This window comes from Borostomias antarcticus (assembly GCF_949987555.1).
Source record: "Borostomias antarcticus genome assembly, chromosome: 6".
Taxonomy (NCBI): Eukaryota; Metazoa; Chordata; class Actinopteri; order Stomiiformes; family Stomiidae; genus Borostomias; species Borostomias antarcticus.
In genome coordinates, this window is record NC_140239.1 from 18,730,101 (window position 1) to 18,749,020 (window position 18,920).

General features: G+C 48.2%; 1 protein-coding gene across 1 annotated transcript in view; it reads left to right on the plus strand.

Moving 5' to 3' along the window:
- The window catches only part of rgs6 (regulator of G protein signaling 6), a gene marked incomplete at both ends in the record, with an annotated part of 102,613 nt that extends 84,493 nt beyond the window's left edge, over positions 1-18,120 (plus strand). The window contains 15 exons of the mRNA XM_084439261.1: positions 2,761-2,811; positions 3,315-3,421; positions 4,772-4,823; positions 5,319-5,383; positions 6,890-6,966; positions 8,229-8,310; positions 8,468-8,542; positions 8,727-8,825; positions 10,191-10,252; positions 10,933-11,043; positions 12,787-12,912; positions 15,656-15,842; positions 16,579-16,668; positions 17,559-17,612; positions 18,070-18,120. Coding sequence (XP_084295387.1) covers positions 2,761-2,811; positions 3,315-3,421; positions 4,772-4,823; positions 5,319-5,383; positions 6,890-6,966; positions 8,229-8,310; positions 8,468-8,542; positions 8,727-8,825; positions 10,191-10,252; positions 10,933-11,043; positions 12,787-12,912; positions 15,656-15,842; positions 16,579-16,668; positions 17,559-17,612; positions 18,070-18,120 — 1,289 coding nt within the window. The remainder of the gene's footprint in view (positions 1-2,760; positions 2,812-3,314; positions 3,422-4,771; positions 4,824-5,318; positions 5,384-6,889; positions 6,967-8,228; positions 8,311-8,467; positions 8,543-8,726; positions 8,826-10,190; positions 10,253-10,932; positions 11,044-12,786; positions 12,913-15,655; positions 15,843-16,578; positions 16,669-17,558; positions 17,613-18,069) is intronic.
- Between the last annotated feature and the right edge of the window lie 800 nt (positions 18,121-18,920).

The following is an 18,920-nucleotide window of genomic DNA, read 5'->3' on the forward strand; positions in this document are numbered from 1 at the left end:
ACCTTTCCCTACCTAAGGTAGGGCTTCCTCCCCATTCTCCTACAGTAACAAAGTCATCAACCTTGTTACATCAAGCTGCCTCACCACATGCTCCCTAGACCCTGTCCCCTCCTCTCTCCTTCAGTCTATTGCGCCCAAACTCCTTCCCTTCCTAACCCAACACATCTCTTGTATCAGGATGCTTTCTTTCTGGTGACTGCCAGAGTCACCCCCTCTTGAAGAAACCATCACTTGACCCCTCTGACTTCAAAAACTACAGACCAGTTTTCCTCCTTCTATCAAAAACACTTGAATGTGCTATTTTTAACCAACTGTCTTTGAATCCCCTGCCCAGCAATGGTGGAATGAACTGTCCACTGATGTCAGGACAGCTGCCCATCTTACGCTGTAGGGTCAAAACGCACCTCTTCAAGAAGTACTACCAGGATCCCCCCTCTTAAGCACCTATTGTATTTTTAGTTTGCTATTCACTTCACTTCAGCACTAGATTATGCTCTTAGTCACGTGTTTTAGAAAGGAGATACTCTTCTGGAAAGTAGTAGTACACTGACGTTTGCTATATGTGAAATTAAATTATTGTAAGTCGTTTTGGATAAAAGCGTCAGCTAAATGACTAATGTAATGTATTGTAATGTATCTCCACCAGAAAAACTCCCTGGATCCCCACCAGTCTGGCTTCAAGGTTATAGCCACTCGGTAGGGATGTCCCTCCTTGCGGTGACCGTCACTGCACAACATGAGAGCAAACTCTCTCTCAACCGTCCTGATACTCCTAGACCTGTCAGCAGCGTTTGACATGATAAACTACCAGATCTTCCTCTCCACCCTCAAGAAGAAAAGCGTCACAGGCTCTGCTCTCTCCCTGTTTGCATCCTACCGTACCTGAAAGGCCATGTTTACTAGGTAACATGGAGAAGATCCATGTCAGAACCACATAGTCTGACTACGGGAGTTCCACAAGGGTCTGTCCTGGGTCCTCTTCTTTTTTCCCCACTATATCTCTGGGTTCTGTCATTCGTTTGCATAGAGTAGCTTCTCTTATCACTGCTATGCCAATGACACCCAGCTGGTCCTGTCATTTACCCGTCTGACAGGCACGCATAGCTGCGTGTTTGGCTGACATCTCGAAGTGGATGACCACACACCCCCTCAAACTCAACCTGGAAAAGACAGAGCTGCTGTTCCTACTGGGGAAGGGCTGCCCATGTCGATCGACACGGTCACGGCTCTTCTCTGTCCAAGCCCCACTGTGGTGGAATGAACTGCCCACTGACATCAGGACAGCAGAATCGCTGCCCATCTTTCTCTGCAGGCTCAAAACTCTCTTCAAGAAGTATTACCAGGATCCTCCCTATTAAGCACCTATTGTATTTATATTTGGCTTTAGTGCTAAATTATGTTCTTAGTCACTTGTTTAGAACTGTGAGCAGTTGAGACAGGAAAAGGAAAAGGGCGTCCAGTGGAACACAGCCACCGTAAAGACTGACAATCTGTATCCCTGCACTATCTGCACCACATTGATCTCTGTACATAGACACACAACTTACAAACAGAACAGATACCCTTTAAAATACATTTATAAATGTTACATTCACTTTAACTCACTTATTTGCATTTATATTTTAAAACAAAAATGTCCACATTGTTCCATTTCGCAGTTCTACTTAGTTATCTTCACTTATGTAAACACACATAGCTCTGTTTACGCATCTCCTTATTCAAGTATCTTTAATTGTACTTACATATATATTTAATTATTTATTTATTTATTTAATGTTTTGTTTGGGGGGGGGTGATTTTTGCTTTAGCAATGTAAACATGTTTCTCATGCTAATAAAGCCCTTTGAATTGAATTGAGAAAGAGAGAGAGAGAGAAGGGAGGAGAGGAAAGATGAGAGAACACAGAGAAAGAGGGAGAGATACAGCAGACATCTCCAGGAAGACAGGAAGAGACTCCAGAGGGAGAGAAGGAGGGAGGGAGAAGAGAGGGGAGGAGGGGAATCAGAGGTGGAGAGGCAAAGAAAGAGGGAGAGAGAGCAAGGGAGATGAGAAAAGACATAACTCAGACATTTCCAAACCAGTTCCACCCCGGGGAGACAGACACCACGAAGGTGTTTCCAGGCGTTTCGATGCCCGTGATGAATCTGTCCCTCCCCAGTACTGGGTGCGCTGTCCAATGCCCAACTAAATCACTTCAGCCCCCTCCGCTCCGCTCCACAGCCAGCTCTCGCCTGGGGTCCCGGAATCACCTAGAAAACCATGGTGAGGACGGTTATTAATATTCAATCCTCACCGCCACCAGTAGAATGAATCGCCTACATGTTTGGCATAAGCAGAGTGTATCAATAAACCCAATTACTTCAGTGGTAGATGAGGGCGCACACACAGTCACACACATACACACATACACACACGCACACACACACGGCAGCAACGTCGGCAGGGCAAAAAGGCCAGGGAAGCTAATGGATGATCCAGAATTAAGCAATGGCACGCTTCGGTAATCAGGGAGCTGGGAAGAGCGAGAGATTTTCTTCTATAATAGTTCTCTCTCTCTCTCTCTCTCTCTCCCTCTCTCTCTGAGTCTGTCAGTCTGTCTCCCCTTCTCTTACTCCTCTCTGTTCACTGCAGTAGAGACTGGACAGGGGAAGAACGCTTTGTGTTGAGTAAACAGCTAACAGTTAACATCTTTCTGGATTTCTTCTCCTTGGCCCAGTATAACACACCTCCTATATGACAGCCTGTTTGTCTGCTTCCCAGGAGCTGATATTGTACTGTGGCTGATGAAGAATCTGGCCATAGAGGACCCAGGTGGGTGATGAACGAGATTGCGTATGTGTGACGTCCCGTGGTAGTGCGGTCGGTGTATGGTAGGGGGCGCTGTGGAATAAAGGGCTGGAGGAAGAAGGAAAGGGGAAGGAGGGACTGGAGGACAACTGGTATGAAGGACCGAGGGGATGCAATAAACGTGCACTGTCGTGTTGACGATTGTGTAGTCATCAGAGTGTTTTAGAATCGCCACAGTTTGTTCATGTTGGATGTGTTTGTTGTCATAGCTGTTGCCCCTAACCCTGTATCTGTGGACTGTCCCTCTGTGTGCCAGCCATGCAGAGAGTGTGTATGTTATTGCAGCATCCCAGGTAGTCAGTGGTTGTGCAGAGCCAGATCTCAGGACCTCACGGGGCGTGTCCATCCCTGGGCCCCCCACTGTGTTCCAGTCAACTGTCTTCTATTTCTGGTCATTGTTGTTTCTGACTGTGTGCGTGTGCGTGTGTGTGTGTGTGTGCGCATGTGTGTGTGTGTGTGTCCTGCAGCGGAGGCCATGCACGTGGGCAGCCTGATTGCCGCCCAGGGCTACTTCTTCCCCATTTCAGACCATGTCCTGTCACTCAAGGACGACGGAACCTTCTACCGCTTCCAGGTGGGCAGTGGGAAGGAACTGTGGATTTGCCCGGGAGGTGATTCCAACAGAAAATGTAAAAGGATGGAGGCGTCAAAGATGTCATAAATTCACGTTCTATCCGGAGCTGCTGCTACTCTAGGAGCCAAGTGAAGCTAAAACAGCATAGAAGAGGATCCCGTGTAGAGGAACATACGTATGTGACACATAGTGTGACGTACATGACGCTTGCTTCTATTTCTGTTTCATGGGGTCGAGATGCGGTCGAGACGAGGACAAGGAGAGAATAGGAAGCAGACATGCCAGACATCCAAATGAAACCAGCTGTGATTGGTCGGAATGGGATTGCAATCGGTGGGGAACAGTTGGTTGCATTCCCACGTGTGCTTTCTGCTGCTTTGCATGACATTATCCCTGTCTAATCCTGCCGTATCTGATACGTGCCAGATGAGACCCCGCACATGGCAAAACATGCTAATCTGATTGATTAAGGAAGCCATCGTCCTACCGGAGCCTGAATGATCCAAATAATTTCACTCAGTGATGAAACCGAGTCAGAACGGTACCGACCGCCAGGACATGAATTGATGTCCATAAATCTCTTTTCTCAGGTTTGACACAGGGGTCCGTGACTTTGGCCTGTGAGAGGCAGAGGTGTGGGCAGCCTGTTGTGGAGCTGGGGCAGACTCAGGGAGACCTTGACTAACCCAAAACAAAAATACACCAACAATATCACTCCCCTCACTGCCGAGCAGACTGCCGAAAATCAATAAAGCAATACATGAATTAATTTCAGATCTCATTTCATCCCCTAATTGTCAATTAAAAATGTCAGAAGTGGTGTTGTCTCTCAACCTCGATGGCGCTCTGTGGGATTATAATAATCTTTGTATAGAACAGTCTACCGCAGTGTCTTCATGGAGAGCACCGAAGCCGGAAGAGCAGTTAAATTGAGCAAGACAACAGCGGCATGCACTGACCTTGATTCCTCATCTTCAAAGTAAATGAAAAGAGAGGCGATAGCACAGGGGGTGGGGGGTTGTTAAGTGTTAAGTTCTGAATCACTAGTGTAAGCTTCATTGTGATAATCGACATTCATTTGCATTTCGTTTTCTCCAAAGAAACCACTATGCAGAAAAAGAAAGCCAGCTGGGAGCAAACAGGGCTATCAGCGCTTTTGCCTTAAGCTTCTGAACTACTGGGAAATGCTTTCTCCCGGAGAGCCAATTCGGCCCCTTGAACTGTAAATGGTAATTCAATATGAACAATATGTTGAAAGATCTCTCAGTACTTTCTCTAACTGTCTCTCCATCCCTCCATCTTGCCACCCCTTCTATTCTCCTCCTCCCCCCTGCTCCCTCTTCTTCCCAGGCTCCATATTTCTGGCCTTCGAATTGTTGGGAGCCAGAGAACACAGACTACGGTAAGAGAGGTTACTGCATGTGTAACATGTCGGTCTTCCAGCCAGCAAGTCAGCGCCCCGTATCCACACCACCACAACACATAAGAGTCGGGGCATTTGAGCATGTCGAATCGGCTTCGGAGTGAGCGCACCTTATACACCTCATGTCTCAGAGATCAGTCCCACGTGATTCATCGCTCTGCAGGACACATTTCCAGATCACCCTCATCCTCCCCTCTCCTCCCTCCTCGGCCCTCCGACACCTCATCCTTCTCTCCAGATGGATAGAGAGCCGCCAAGTGTGACCAGAGGCTCTGAGCAGAAGAGAGCATGATAGAGAGAAAGAGAGAGAGAGAAAGAGATGGGAGAGAGAGAGAGAGAGATGGGAGGGGACGGAGGAGATGAGGATGGATGGAGAAAGGGAGAGTGAGGACAGCCTGGCTGTAGAGACTGGCTGACTAAACCCCAGGCACACCTGTCTGATTAACTCTCTCTCTCCCTCTCTCTCTCTCTCAGCTATCTATCTGTGCAAGCGGACCATGCAGAACAAGACCAGGCTGGAGCTGGCTGATTATGAGGCGGTGGGTTCTGGAAGATTCTGTTCCCCGGAGGTTATGTTGACCTGAAAGTTCTGTTGACGTGTGGATTAGCACAGCCTCAGTGAATACACTCACCTGACTAGAACCTGAAACGTTATATCTGACGTTGTTTTCTTCCTTCTTCTTTCGTATTTTTGTGCGTGGCGACGCACCAAAGACAGCAAATGTCTGGTTATCCCTCCATTCCTCCGTCGGGTTGTTGACCTGCAGTTCTATGTTGCTACCACAAGAGGCAGTGTTTTTTTGTGCGTAAGACAGCACACCTACAACAAGAGGCAGTGTTTTTTTGTGCATGGCTGTAAGCCAGCGCACCTAGAATAGCGTTTGCCTGGTTATCACTCCCTCCCTTCCTCCCTCCGGTCAATGTTGGCCTGCATTTCTCTGTTGGCACCACAAGAGGCAGTAGTCCCAGCACAGCAAAATAATGAAGGACTCCAAAATCAACCCGCCGATCTCCACTGCACAAGTAGAGTAGGGGTGAAAGCATAGGACTCCCACCCGGGAGACGGGTGTTCAAGGCCCCAGTGGGGATGACTTTATGGGACTATACCCCAAACGTCTACATGTTCATCCTTTCACTCCAACCTTTACCCCTTGCCTTATAGGTCAGATCCTGTCCCAACCCCAACCCTTATTCTAACCCCAGCCCACACTAGGGACTAGAAGAAGGACACCAAAACCAACCCGCCGATCTCTGCTGCACAAGTAGAGTAGTGGGGAGAGCATTGGACTCCCACCCGGGAGATGGGAGTTCAAGGCCCCGGTGGGGATGACTTTATGGGACTATACCCCAAACCTCCATGCGTTCATCCTTTCACTCCAATCTTCACTCCTATCCCTTACCTTTGTCCAGAAACAGAAGTTGAACCTATTGCAGCAAAATAGCTAACGTTACAGGAATCATCAGTGTAACTGCTTTAGCCACTGACCACTACCATTAATGTTACAGAAGCTGATGCTAGTTGTTGTGAGCTCATGAGCTAACTGGCTATCCCGCTCTTATTGTGCTGGATTAGCATTGGAAACATTGGAACTGATGTGTCCAGACGACAAGACCTATCTTAATTTATCAGACATTATTTCATGTCATTTCAATTCACAGCTATTTCAGTGGCGTGACTAGCTTCCGTCCTACCAGTCCTGAACAGAAACAAGCCAGCCACGCACATAAGCCAGGCTTGACCTGGCCTGGTTTGTTCAAATCAATTTCAGTGAAGAAGTGAAGTAGAAATAGTCCATTATAAACTATCTGATGCTGATCTCAACTGTTCCACAGGCTACAGGTACAGACGAGTTTGAGGTGGTTCTGCTTGTGTTCATGTCTTGTGCTCTCTCTCTCTCTCTATCTCGGTCTCTCTCTCTCTCTCTCTCTATCTCAGTCTCTCTCTCTCTCTCTCTATCTCGGTCTCTCTCTCTCTCTCTTTCTCTATCTCGGTCTCTCTCTCTCTCTCTGTCTCTCCTTCCTCCCCATCTCCCTCGGTCCAACAGGAAAACCTGGCCAGGCTGCAGAGGGCCTTCGCCAGGAAGTGGGAGTTCATCTTCATGCAAGCCGAGGCTCAAGTCAAGTGAGTATAGTACACTCACCATTCTGAAGCAATGTAAGTATAGTACACTCACCATTCTGAAGCAATGTAAGTATAGTACACTCACCATTCCCAAGCAATGTCTCAACACAGCTGAGAACTACAAATACAGACAGTGAGTGGTGCCTGACCAACATATCTCAGGCATTTCATTGACGTTTTGTATTCCTGGTCGCCTTCCATGTTGGTCATTTTACATAAGTATAAGTTTACCAAGGAAAAGTAGTAGTAAGTAATAGGTAAAGTAATTAGTGTGCATCAATCTACACCATCACCGCTGTAGAGCTGCTTCGTTAGATAGCCCCCGAGTTATAATTGAGAAGCAAGCCTCATTAATTTGATTGGGTGTGAACATCTGTAATGACTATCAGGGAATGTGTGTGTTCAGTTTCACGCTCTCTGTTGAGAGAAGTTTAATTAAGAACGAGCAGTAAGAGCGTGGAGCCGGGTCCTAAGAGGGAGAGCCCGGGGGGGGGTCCTGAGAGGGAGAGACCGGGGGTGGGTCCTGAGAGGGAGAGACCGGGGGTGGGTCCTGAGAGGGAGAGACCGGGGGCGGGTCCTGAGAGGGAGAGACCGGGGGTGGGGTCCTGAGAGGGAGAGACCGGGGGCGGGTCCTGAGAGGGAGAGACCGGGGGCGGGTCCTGAGGGAGAGACCGGGGGTGGGTCCTGAGGGAGAGACCGGGGTCCTACGAGGGAGACGACACGTATCTGTTCAGTCTGGAACACTGGGGGACTTGGTTAAATGCCAGTTATATAAGAGAAAAGTGGCACCAATGGAAATGTATTTGCTGTGCTCTCAGGCAGGATACAACTTAGACAGTCTTCACAGTGTGCATGGGTGACAGAGACCAAGAGAAAGAGAGAGAGAGAGTGTGTGTGTGTGCGCGTGCGCACATACTGTTTTTGTATTCTTAATGGCATATCTTTAGCAATGATCGAAGGGTCAGTGGTTCGAATCCCAGCTCCGACTGTCCACATGTCGAAGTGTCCTTGAGTAAGACACCTAACCCCAAATTGCTCCCAATGAGCAGGTTAGCACCTTGCATGGCAGCTGCCGCCATTGTGTGTGTGAATGGGTGAATGAGAGGCCATTGTAAAGCGTTTTGAGTGCCGCTAAGGTGGAAAAGCACTATATAAGTGCAGTCCATTTACCATTTACCATATCTTTAATGAATTTGTGTGATTTTTTCCCTAAATGTCCTTTGCCTCTCATCTCTGTCTGTGTGTATGTCTGTCTTTTGTAGGATCGACAGAAAAAAGGATAAGACAGATAGAAAGATCCTAGACAGTCAGGAGAGAGCCTTCTGGGACGTCCATAGACCTGTGGTAAGGGGTGTGTGTGTGTGTGTGTGTGTGTGTGTGTGTGTGTGTGTGTGTGTGTGTGTGTGCGCGCGTGTGTGTGTGTGTGTGTGTGTGTGTGTGCGTGCGCGTGCGCGTGCATGTGTGTGTGTCCTCTTTACCTCTTCACCTTCGTGTTCCTCAGCCTGGTTGTGTCAACACCACAGAGATGGACATCAGGAAATGCAGACGCATGAAGAACCCGCAGAGGGTGAAGAAGGTACAGCAGCCACCACACTCAGATACAAACTTCAAAACACAAAACCTCACTCCGTAGGGATAGGTATCATTCTCGGCAAAGACTCTTTATCTCACCCAGCGCCTAAGAAATGTCCTTTCCTCCCTTTCTCTCTCTCTCTCTCTCTCTCTCTCTCTCTTTCTCTCTCAACCCTCCGATGCTGTAGTCAGTGTATGGGCTGGCAGAAGAGGCTCAGTCCCAGAGTCCCGTGCACAACCCCTCCCAAAACTTGCGGAAAGGCACCAAAGAGGACGTGGAGAAAGAGGTACAGTAAGCCTACAGTAGAGGACGCCTGTGTGCCTCAGCAATACTGTGTGTCCCAGTAACGTGTCGTCGTCTGGGTGGAAGGGACCTCCGATCGACCAGCGATGCGTCACTTCGTTCGTGCATTTGTTCGCCCGCCCATCACCCATGTACCAGAGCCCACCACCTGGGGGGCGCTTGCCACGGTTCATTTTTCCCATTGCTAAGTTGTACATAAAAACTATGCTTTGCGTCTCAGTGAACGTATCATTCAGAGCTTGAAGTATTTAGTACATTACATTACATTTACATTAGTCATTTAGCCGATGCTTTTATCCAAAGCGACTTACAATAGTTGCATTTAACGTAAGAAAAGCCAATGTACTACTACTTGCCAGAACTCACAAGTGCATCTCCTTTCTAAAACAAGTGACTAAGAATATAATCTAGTGCTGAAGGCAACGTGCAAGAATAGCAAATAAAAAATACAATAGGTGTTTCGTGCTTAAGAGGGAAGATCCTGGTAGTACTTTTGAAGAGATGAGTTTTGAGCCTGTGGCAAAAGATGGGCAGCATCTCTGCTGTCCTAACATCAGTGGGCAGGTCATTCCACCACTGTGGGGCCAGGACAGAGAAGAGTTGTGACCGTGTCGATCGACCGCAGGGGCCTCGGAGTGATGGGGCAACCAGTCGCTCCGAGGTAGCAGAGCATAGTGGTCGGGAAGGGGTGTAAGGTTTGACCATGGCTCTTTTGGTGCTTGTTCTAAATGTTAGGATTCTCATAGGTTAGGGAGGCTGTGGGGGTTGGATGTGGAAGTGACTGCTAAGCTCTTGTTGAGACGGAACGGGCTGGAGTTCTACGTTCACTGATCGAAAATGTGCTTTGAACAATGCACTCTAGATGGAACTAGCGTCTCAGAATACTACGCAACGCTCAGAAGTTACATGATCACACGATGCTGAATCCTTTGATTAACCTGCAAATGGTCTGACTTTTCACAAACACAGGAACAGTATAACACTGCATCTGCTCCGCGTTGCCACGAGTAAAACAAAAAACTGGTGCACATTGCGTCTTTGCCGGACAGTCGAGTCGTTTTGTGCGTTTTTCGGGATTTCCAAAATTGAAAGAAAGTGATTTAGGGGCCTTCTACTTTTCACACAGAGTTTAGAGCCATGGGAGTTAAATATTATGCACATAAAAACACTTTAAACATTTCATATATTCATATTCATGAATAAAATATAACCTTTCCACTCCTTCATTACCACAAAGGAGCAGAGGCATCATGGACTGGGGGCCTCGTTTGGTCTCTAGGGGAATGTGATATTCAAAAGAGGCATTTTAGACGTCGCAATAATAACTTCCACTCTGCCTTTTCCACAGATTGTGTTTCTGAACACGCAGCTGGACAGACACTGTTTGAAAATGTCTAAAGTAGCTGAGAGGTAGGAGCAAAAAAGTCTCTCTTTCTCTCTCTTTCTTTCTCTCTCTACTGTACACACACACACACACACACACACTTTCTTGGCCTTGAATCCCCAATCAGTGTATTAGAGGCCAGGGCTGAGGGGAGACAGGGAGGCGTGGAAACTGACTCCAGATCAGATCAGAGGCGGTGGTCCTCAGCCCTGACCTCTGGCCTGACCACAGAACAGTTCTAATGTCACACCCTCCAGCCTCAAGTGAGGTCTGAGAAGGACACAGTGGAGGAGGAGGAGGAGGAGGAGGAGGAGTAGTGGGGGGAGGAAGAGAAGGAGGAGGAGGAGTGAGCCGGCTGAAGGGCCACTCAGTGACTCAGTGCTTTCCGTCAATGTGACTTTCAAGGCCTTCAATGGTGCTTAGGTAGGTGTGAGTGATAACAAAGCTACCCTGTCTGTCTGTCTGTCTGTCTGTCTCCTTGTCTGCCTGTCTGTCCATCTGTATGTATGTATGTATGTATGTATGTATGTATGTATGTATGTATGTATGTATGTATGTATGTATGTATGTATGTATGTATGTATGTATGTATGTATGTATGTATGTATGTATGTATGTCCATCTGCCTGTCTGTCTGTCTCTGTATGTTTTGTGTATGTCTGTCTGTCCATCTGTATGTCTGTCTATATGTCCGTCTGTCTGTCAGTCTGATGACCTACACAGAGCAGTATGTGGAGTACGACCCGTTTGTGATGGTACCAGAACCTTCCAACCCCTGGATCGGCGACGACTGCTCCTTCTGGGACCTGGAAGCCAGGTAGGGACCACACTGCCGCCAGCTCACATTCTAGCTGTGTTCGGAATCGCTCCCTATTCACTATATAGTGCATTATATAGGGCGTCAGCCATTTTGTTTGTAGTGTCCGAATTCTCCACTGAATTTTCATTCCCTATATAGTCCACTATTTATTACCCACAATTCACCTTGATTTGCAGGGAACAGTGCATGTACCCTAGATTTTCTCCGTTCCCTAGGTAGTTCACTACATGGTGAACCCTATATAAGTAATAGGGAGTGAGGGAACGAGGGAGCAATTCTGAACACAGCTTCTGTCTCTCACACAGATCAGTCTGACCAGGCTCAACATAAATCTGTTTGTGCTCAGATCAAATTTACTCCGGCCAATCAGTGTCCTATGAGACAGCTACGAGCGTAGGTGTGACAGCGAGAAGCGATATATGGTTCGCTGATCTGATTGGTTGAAGTTAGCCGTGATAGATGGTGATAGATAGATGGCTCATCCAATCACCTGCCAAGTATTTTTGAAAGTGCCTGCCCTTTTCCAAACGGTTTCCGATGAAGCCTTTCCAAATGGTTGTGTGGAACAAACCGTCTGGTGCTTCAGGTTACACTAGCAGCCAAAGGAAAATACATGAAAAATAAATTAAACCAAATTAATGTCTTTGGGCCAAGTAGTCTGATTCCAGTGATTTTTGGATGAACCCCATCAGGTGTAAAGTGGTCTTTGCCGTTCCAAAAGAAACCAAAATTGTCAATAAATTGTATCCCATGGGTGAGGCACGCTAATGTCAGCCATGTATTCACTCCAAGGAGTCTGCTAAAAGATTCCATCCCTTTCCCCGAAGTTGGAATGGAGCCTGAGATGTTGGCATTTACAGTCGCTCAGTTTCTCCAGTAGCAAAGAAAGGTGTTTTTTTCAGGATCTCTTTTTCAGGTTTTCCTTCGCAGAATGTCAAAAGACCAGGCGTGGATAATCACAACCCTCATATCACTTGGACGTGTAGAGAGGATCCCAGACAGATACAGTACATGCCTGGTAATAGAGTCCAGAAACAGACTAGTGATTGGCTTATCAGGTGTGGAGTTAGCAATGTTTCTTCTGGCCCTCGGCCTAGCAGTGGTTTTGGGGCTATTTCTATCTTAGTCTGTGCACAATCCAGGAGCTAACGGAATAACATTTCACTATTGTACACGTATGATGTAGTATTTGACAAATAAATCTGACTTTGACTCACAAATAGTGCCCTTCACATCGTCTGATTAGGGTTCTCCCACAGGCCTCATGTATTGCATGCGATAGTGTCAATCAAGTAATCTACAAATGAAAAACTGTCAGACGGACCCGTCTAATCTAGAGTATGTTGAGGCCAGGCGGCTCCTCGTAGCACTTTGTGGGGTCGATCCTCGAAACCTTCACTGGTCTCCCTGAAATACATAGAGATTAATCACGGCAGGCATATAATCACTGTGCCTAGTGTAGCGTAATAATCCTGCCGAGTTGTTTAATTACAGTTTAAGAGGGAAAAGTCCCGGTTAGAGATTGAAACGATCGGGTATTGGGATGTTGCTGCTCTAGTGCTTTGCTGTCTCTGATCCTCACACCTCCCATCAGTCTCTTCTGGAACGTTGAGATCTCGGCACTCTTGTTCTACATGATCCATCACTGTGTGTTCTTACATCCACCCCCCCCCCCTGTCCACCTTCATCTAAAAGCCTCTCTCCATCTCTCAGTATGTATCTCTGTGTCTCCCTCCCCAGTAAGGAACCCAGTCAGCAGCGCGTCAGGAAGTGGGGCTTCTCTCTGGACGAGGCGCTGAAGGACCCGCTGGGCCGGGACCAGTTCCTCAGGTTCCTGGAGTCCGAGTTTAGCTCTGAGAACCTGTGGTGAGACTCCGCCCCCCCGGAACCTCCCTCCCTCCACCCTCCGCCACAGAACCTTCCCGTTCACTCCATATCTCCCTCTCCTCCTTCTGCCCCTCTCCTCCTTCTGCCCCACTCCTCCTTCTGCCCCTCTCCTCCTTTCTCTACTCCTTCTGCCCCACTCCTCCTTCTGCCCCTCTCCTCCTTCCTCTCCTCCTTCTGCCCCACTCCTCCTTCCCTCTCCTCCCTCTCCTCCTTCTGCCCCACTCCTCCTTCCCTCTCGTCCCTCTCCACCTTCTGCCCCACTCCTCCTTCTGCCCCTCTCCTCCTTCTGCCCCACTCCTCCTCCCCTCTCGTCCCTCTCCTCCTTCTGCCCCACTCCTCCTCCCCTCTCGTCCCTCTCCTCCTTCTGCCCCACTCCTCCTTCCCTCTCGTCCCTCTCCTCGGCCCTCGCTGAAGAGGGGCGTCTCGCCTTCTTCCTTCACGTGCCTGTGTTATATCTCTCCTTTCCTTCAATCTCTTCATCCCTCCTTTTCGTCTGATGTGACGCTTTCTTCCACATCTTCTCTCTCTCCTCTCATTTCATCCCTCCATCCTTCCACCCATCCATCCGTCCATCAGTCCCGTCTCTCCCACGGTCCCTTGCGCTCCGGTTTGAGCCCCAGGACCAGCTTCCTTACACAGTGGCCCATCAGTAGAGTGCTACAGTACTCGGTCACCTGGGCTAACACGCCACTGCCATCATGGGTCTTATCTCCATGGCCCTTCTGGGCTCCCTCAGGGGGGTCTGGACCGGTGGCTGCCCTCCATCCCTCCATCCCTCCCTCTCTCCCTCTCTCCCCTGCCTAGTGGCCTCAGCTGGTCTCAGATAAAACCCTCCACACTGCCTGGCCATTGACAACAGTAACCCCCTGACCTTGACTGTAGCGGAAAGTGCTAAAGAGCGTGAACAGGACCGAGAGCTTCAGTGGATACTGTATGTGTGTGTGTGTGTGTGTGTGTGTGTGTGTGTGTGTGTGTGTGTGTGCGTGTGTGTGCAAGTGTGCGCGTGTGTGTGTGTGTGTGTGTGTGTGTGTGTGTGGGTGTGTGTGCGTGTGTGTGTGTATATGTGTGTGTGTGTGTGTGTGTGTGTGTGTGTGTGTGTGTGTGTGTGTGTGTGTGTGTGTGTGCGTGTGTGTGTGTGTGTGTGTGTGTGGGTGTGTCTCCCATGTAGATAGTTTATCATGACTGCCACCAAAGGGAACCACAGTAAGGTAACTGGGCTTGGGAGTGGAAAGGTGAGATAACATTGAGGTCACTGAAGCCTACAGGGGGAGGTACCGCACACACACACACACACACACACACACACACACGCCATCACACACTTATCTCTGTCCTGCCCCTCAGCTATCACTCTCTCTCTCTCTCTCTCACCACTATCTCTACCACACTCTGTTCCTCAATTCACCACCACTTTAATTACTTTGCTTTTATGGCTGTGCTTTTGAAAAGGCTCTTATGAAAGAGTAGACAGAGAAAGGGAGAGGGAGAGAGAAGGAGGGAGAGAGGGAAAGAGATGTAGGGAGGGAGAGGGGGAGAAAGAGGTAGGAAGAGAGAGAAGAGAGTATGGGATCTATCTGGCAGTACTGTCCTGTCTCCTTGGTTCACTGTAGACCAACATTACGCACGGCGGAATGTTTGTCTGCCGAAGCAGAAAGCGAGCGTCCTACCTAGTGACCGTGATGAGTGTAGAATAACGGCATTGGGACACAATGCGCATTCCTTTTGTGTTCATGCACATTCAAATGAATATTCCAGAGATTCCAGAGTCCAGAGATCGATAGAGACAGACAGAATGTAACGCACATACAGTGCTGTGTCACTGGCCAATGTGCGACTGGCCAATGGGGCGTCCTCTCCTTGTTCTCCTGGCACGATTACATCATGGTCATGCAGTACGAGAGTACACACACATCCACGCTATTCCAACAGGTGCAGGATAGAGAGATGATCATATAGAAAGAAAAATCATATCCGCTCACTGTTTTCCATGCTCCTACCATGATTCATTAGTACGTTTAGACCTAAAAGGTCTTCATCAGGTACATCCTGGTGAACCCGTCAACCTGGTGAACCTGACATCCTGGTGAACCTGACGTCCTGGTGAACCTGACATCCTGGTGAACCTGACGTCCTGGTGAACCTGACATCCTGGTGAACCTGACGTCCTGGTGAACCTGACATCCTGGTGAACCTGACGTCCTGATGAACCTGACATCCTGGTGAACCTGACGTCCTGATGAACCTGACATCCTGGTGAACCTGACATCCTGGTGAACCTGACAAAGGCCTTTTAGGTCAGAGCATTGTACTAATAAAAAACTGTTGGCGCATTGAACAGTTGAAAGTGTGTGGATATTCTCTTTTTCTGCACCATGGTTGCGCTCAGAGTAAGAGTGGATGGGTGTGTTGGAATAGGGTCTGCGAGGTTGTCAACAAGCTCTGGTTCAATTTCAGTCAACACTTCCAGCCAGGTTCCCATCAGGAAATACCTTCCCTCCAGATCCCCATTGGATATCGGAAGTTTCTATTTCTCGGTGTCATTTCTGCGTTTCGTCACCATTCTAAGAAGCTGTAGCAACGCTAGTGGCACTTAACATTGGTTATACTCATAATATGTTTAATTGTAGGCACAAACTGCAATGCGGAAAATGACAAACCAAAATGCGTTGTTTGTCTTCCTGTACGTACGGCATTGTATCCCCCCCCCCCCCCCCCCCCCCAGCTTCTGGTTGGCTGTGCAGGACCTGAAGCGACGCCCCCTACAGGAGGTCCCTAACAGGGCCCAGGAGATCTGGGCAGAGTTCCTGGCCGAGGGCGCGCCCAGTTCCATCAACCTGGACTCGCACAGCTATGAACGCACCAGCCAGAACCTCAAAGACCCGGGCCGCTATAGCTACGAGGATGCACAGGTACGGAGGGATGGGGGGGTGGGGGGAGGGAGAGACGGAGGAGGGAATAAGAAGGAGGGGGAGGGAGGGGGAGAGAGAGAGAGGGAGGGTTGAGATAGAGAGGGGGTGGAGATGGAGGGGCAGAGGGGGAGGGGGAGGGAAAGATGGAGGAGGAGGAGGAAGAGGAGGGTGAGGGAGGGGGAGAATTCTTTACAGTTCCATCCCAGTCATCCCTCTCTTTTAGTGTCTGTCACTTTGAGTGTCCTCGTCTGAAGCTAGCCTGGCTCACAGGTCTATTAGCTCGTCTGAAGCTAGCCTGGCTCACAGGTCTATTAGCTCGTCTGAAGCTAGCCTGGCTCACAGGTCTATTAGCTCATCTGAAGCTAGCCTGGCTCACATGTCTATTAGCTCATCTGAAGCTAGCCTGGCTCACAGGTCTATTAGGTCATCTGAAGCTAGCCTGGCTCACAGGTCTATTAGCAGCTGTTTGCCTCCGCTGTTAGACCGGCCCTGTCCCGGGCCTCACTCGGCCTCTCTGCTGTTAGACCGGCCCTGTCCCGGGCCTCACACAGCCTCTCTACCGTTAGACCGGCCCTGTCCCGGCCTCAATCGGCCTCTCTGCTGTTAGACCGGCTGTGTCCCGGGCCTCACACGGCCTCTCTACTGTAAGACCGGCTGTGTCCCCCGCCTCACACGGCCTCTCTACTGTTAGACCGGCCCTGTCCCGGCCTCACACGGCCTCTCTGCTCTCTCCCAGGACCACATATACAAGCTGATGAAGAGCGACAGCTACACGCGCTTCCTGCGCTCCAACGCCTACCAGGACCTGCTGCTCGCCAGAAAGAAGGTGCGTGTTTGTGAGATAAGACCCTCCACACTGCCTGGCCAGTGACTACACCCTGACCTTGACTGTAGCCGAAACTGCTAAAGAGCGTGAACAGGACCGAGAGCTTCAGTGGATACTGTGTGTGTGTGTGTGTGTGTGTGTGTGTGTGTGTGTGTGTGTGTGTGTGTGTGTGTGTGTGTGTGTGTGTGTGTGTGTGTGTGTGTGCGCGCGCGTGTGTGCGTGTATGCGTGTCAACGTTATAATAGTTTTGCTTTTTTCATTAGTTTTTATTTTGATATCGTTTTAACTTTTTGTTTTCAATTTCAGTTTAGTTTTTATTAGTTTCAGTATTAGTTTTTTTTTTTTTCTTCTGCGCTAGCCTCGTGAGACCATCCTTTCTCACGTTGTTTCACTCCGTGTGAAACAAACCATCTGGCGCACGTCAGGTTACTTCTGCGCAGGGACACAGCAAAAAAAAATAGAGGATAGATTTAATATCCACCCAAAATACTAGGCTTATGTATGAAATGAAAAAGACTAAAACTAAGGACATTATCTCAATAATTGTAGTTTATTTTAGTTAGTTTTGTAAACACACAATACAGTTTTAGTTAGTTAGTTAGTAAGTCTAGTTTTTATTTTTATTTGTTATTTTTATATAAAAATGTATATTTTTATTTAAAATGTTTTTTCACACCTAGTTTTCGTTTTTTAGTTAGTTTTCGTTAACTATAATAACCTTGATGCGTGTGTGCGTGTGTGCATGAGTGACTTTAACCAGTTCAAACTCAGTCACATGTGCACAGTCTCTATTGTGTATTATATAGGCCTACTGTTTTACTCTGAGGTATCTGACTCTTTCTTCTCCTCGACTATGACCCCTGACCTTTCTCCCATGCTTTGGGCTCCAGCCTGAGATCGAGCAGGGTCGGCGCACCTCCCTGGAGAAATTCACGCGCTCCGTGGTTAGTGTCCCACCGTGCTATTTTATATTCACTCATTTATTTGTATCTGTTTTGTCCACATTCAGGCCTCCACTTTGTCAGAGCAATTCTCAAAATACTGTGCTTTGGGAGTGATACCGATCTCCTCAAACACAATTTCATGGTTTCTCTGGAGAGGTGCTAATCATTGAAGTAATGCTATGTAAATAATGCAATAATCTTATTAATAATAATAATAATAATAATAATTTAACTATTGGTTATTGCAGATATTTCTAAACTTAATTGGAACTGCTTTCCCATCTCTTCTGAATATTACAGTATCTTTTGCCCAGATCTGACCAATTTTGCCCTAGAAAATGTGTGTCATTATATGTTGTCTCTCATCCATATAATTCTTCTGCCTCTCTCTGTCTGGCCTACGACGATTTCAACCACGAACACAACTGAAAATCTCTCTCCTGCCGTTACTTCCCAGGGCAAGTCCCTGACGGGGAAACGTCTGACCGGCCTCATGCAGTCCTCCTGACCAGGCCTGGGCCTAGAGTAGGACCACCATGCCCAGATGAGCTGCTTTCCATTGGGAGAGGGACCCAGAGAGACTGGGTGTGAAGGGTTAAGGGCCCGGAGGGAACCACCCACATGGCTGACTCCAGAGCCGGTCCTCGGTCCCTGGCGGCCACAGTGGGACAGACAGCATGCAACACTTCACTTGGCCCTGACGCCTGGACTGCGCTGTCTCAGTAGAATACTAGCATATGTAAACACGGCTTCTCTTAGGGTCTGTTCACTTCTGTTACCAAATGGGAATGTCCGGCTTCTTCTTTTCTCAGCTCATGTTAGCTAATATGATACATCTTTTTTTTTTATGACATTTAAAACATTGGAATTGTGTAGCCTACATTCTACTATTACTATAGTATTACTATTATTATTATTAGTAGTAGTATTATTATCATATGGTCCAATATTGGACGGCCCAATATTATATTCTTTCACAGGGCCCAACATTTCTAGCAGTGCCCCTGAGCACAGCATTTCATCTTCACAAAGGAGGGTGAAAAAAGGGAATGAGAAAAGGAAAAAAGGGATGAGACACAATCTGTTCACTCTTTCGTAGGCAGCCTTTTTTGTAATTGAAGTAGGCAGCCGAGCAGAGTTGGGATAATATTATTGGAACATCACCTTCAGAGCGCTCCATCCTCTCTCTCTCTCTCTCTCTCTCTCTCTCTTTCCGAGGTTTCAATGTCTTCATCTATTCCCTGTCCTTCTAGAATGTAGCCAGTGATTACAGCATTCCATGTCCTCAATACCGTATGTGATTAGAAT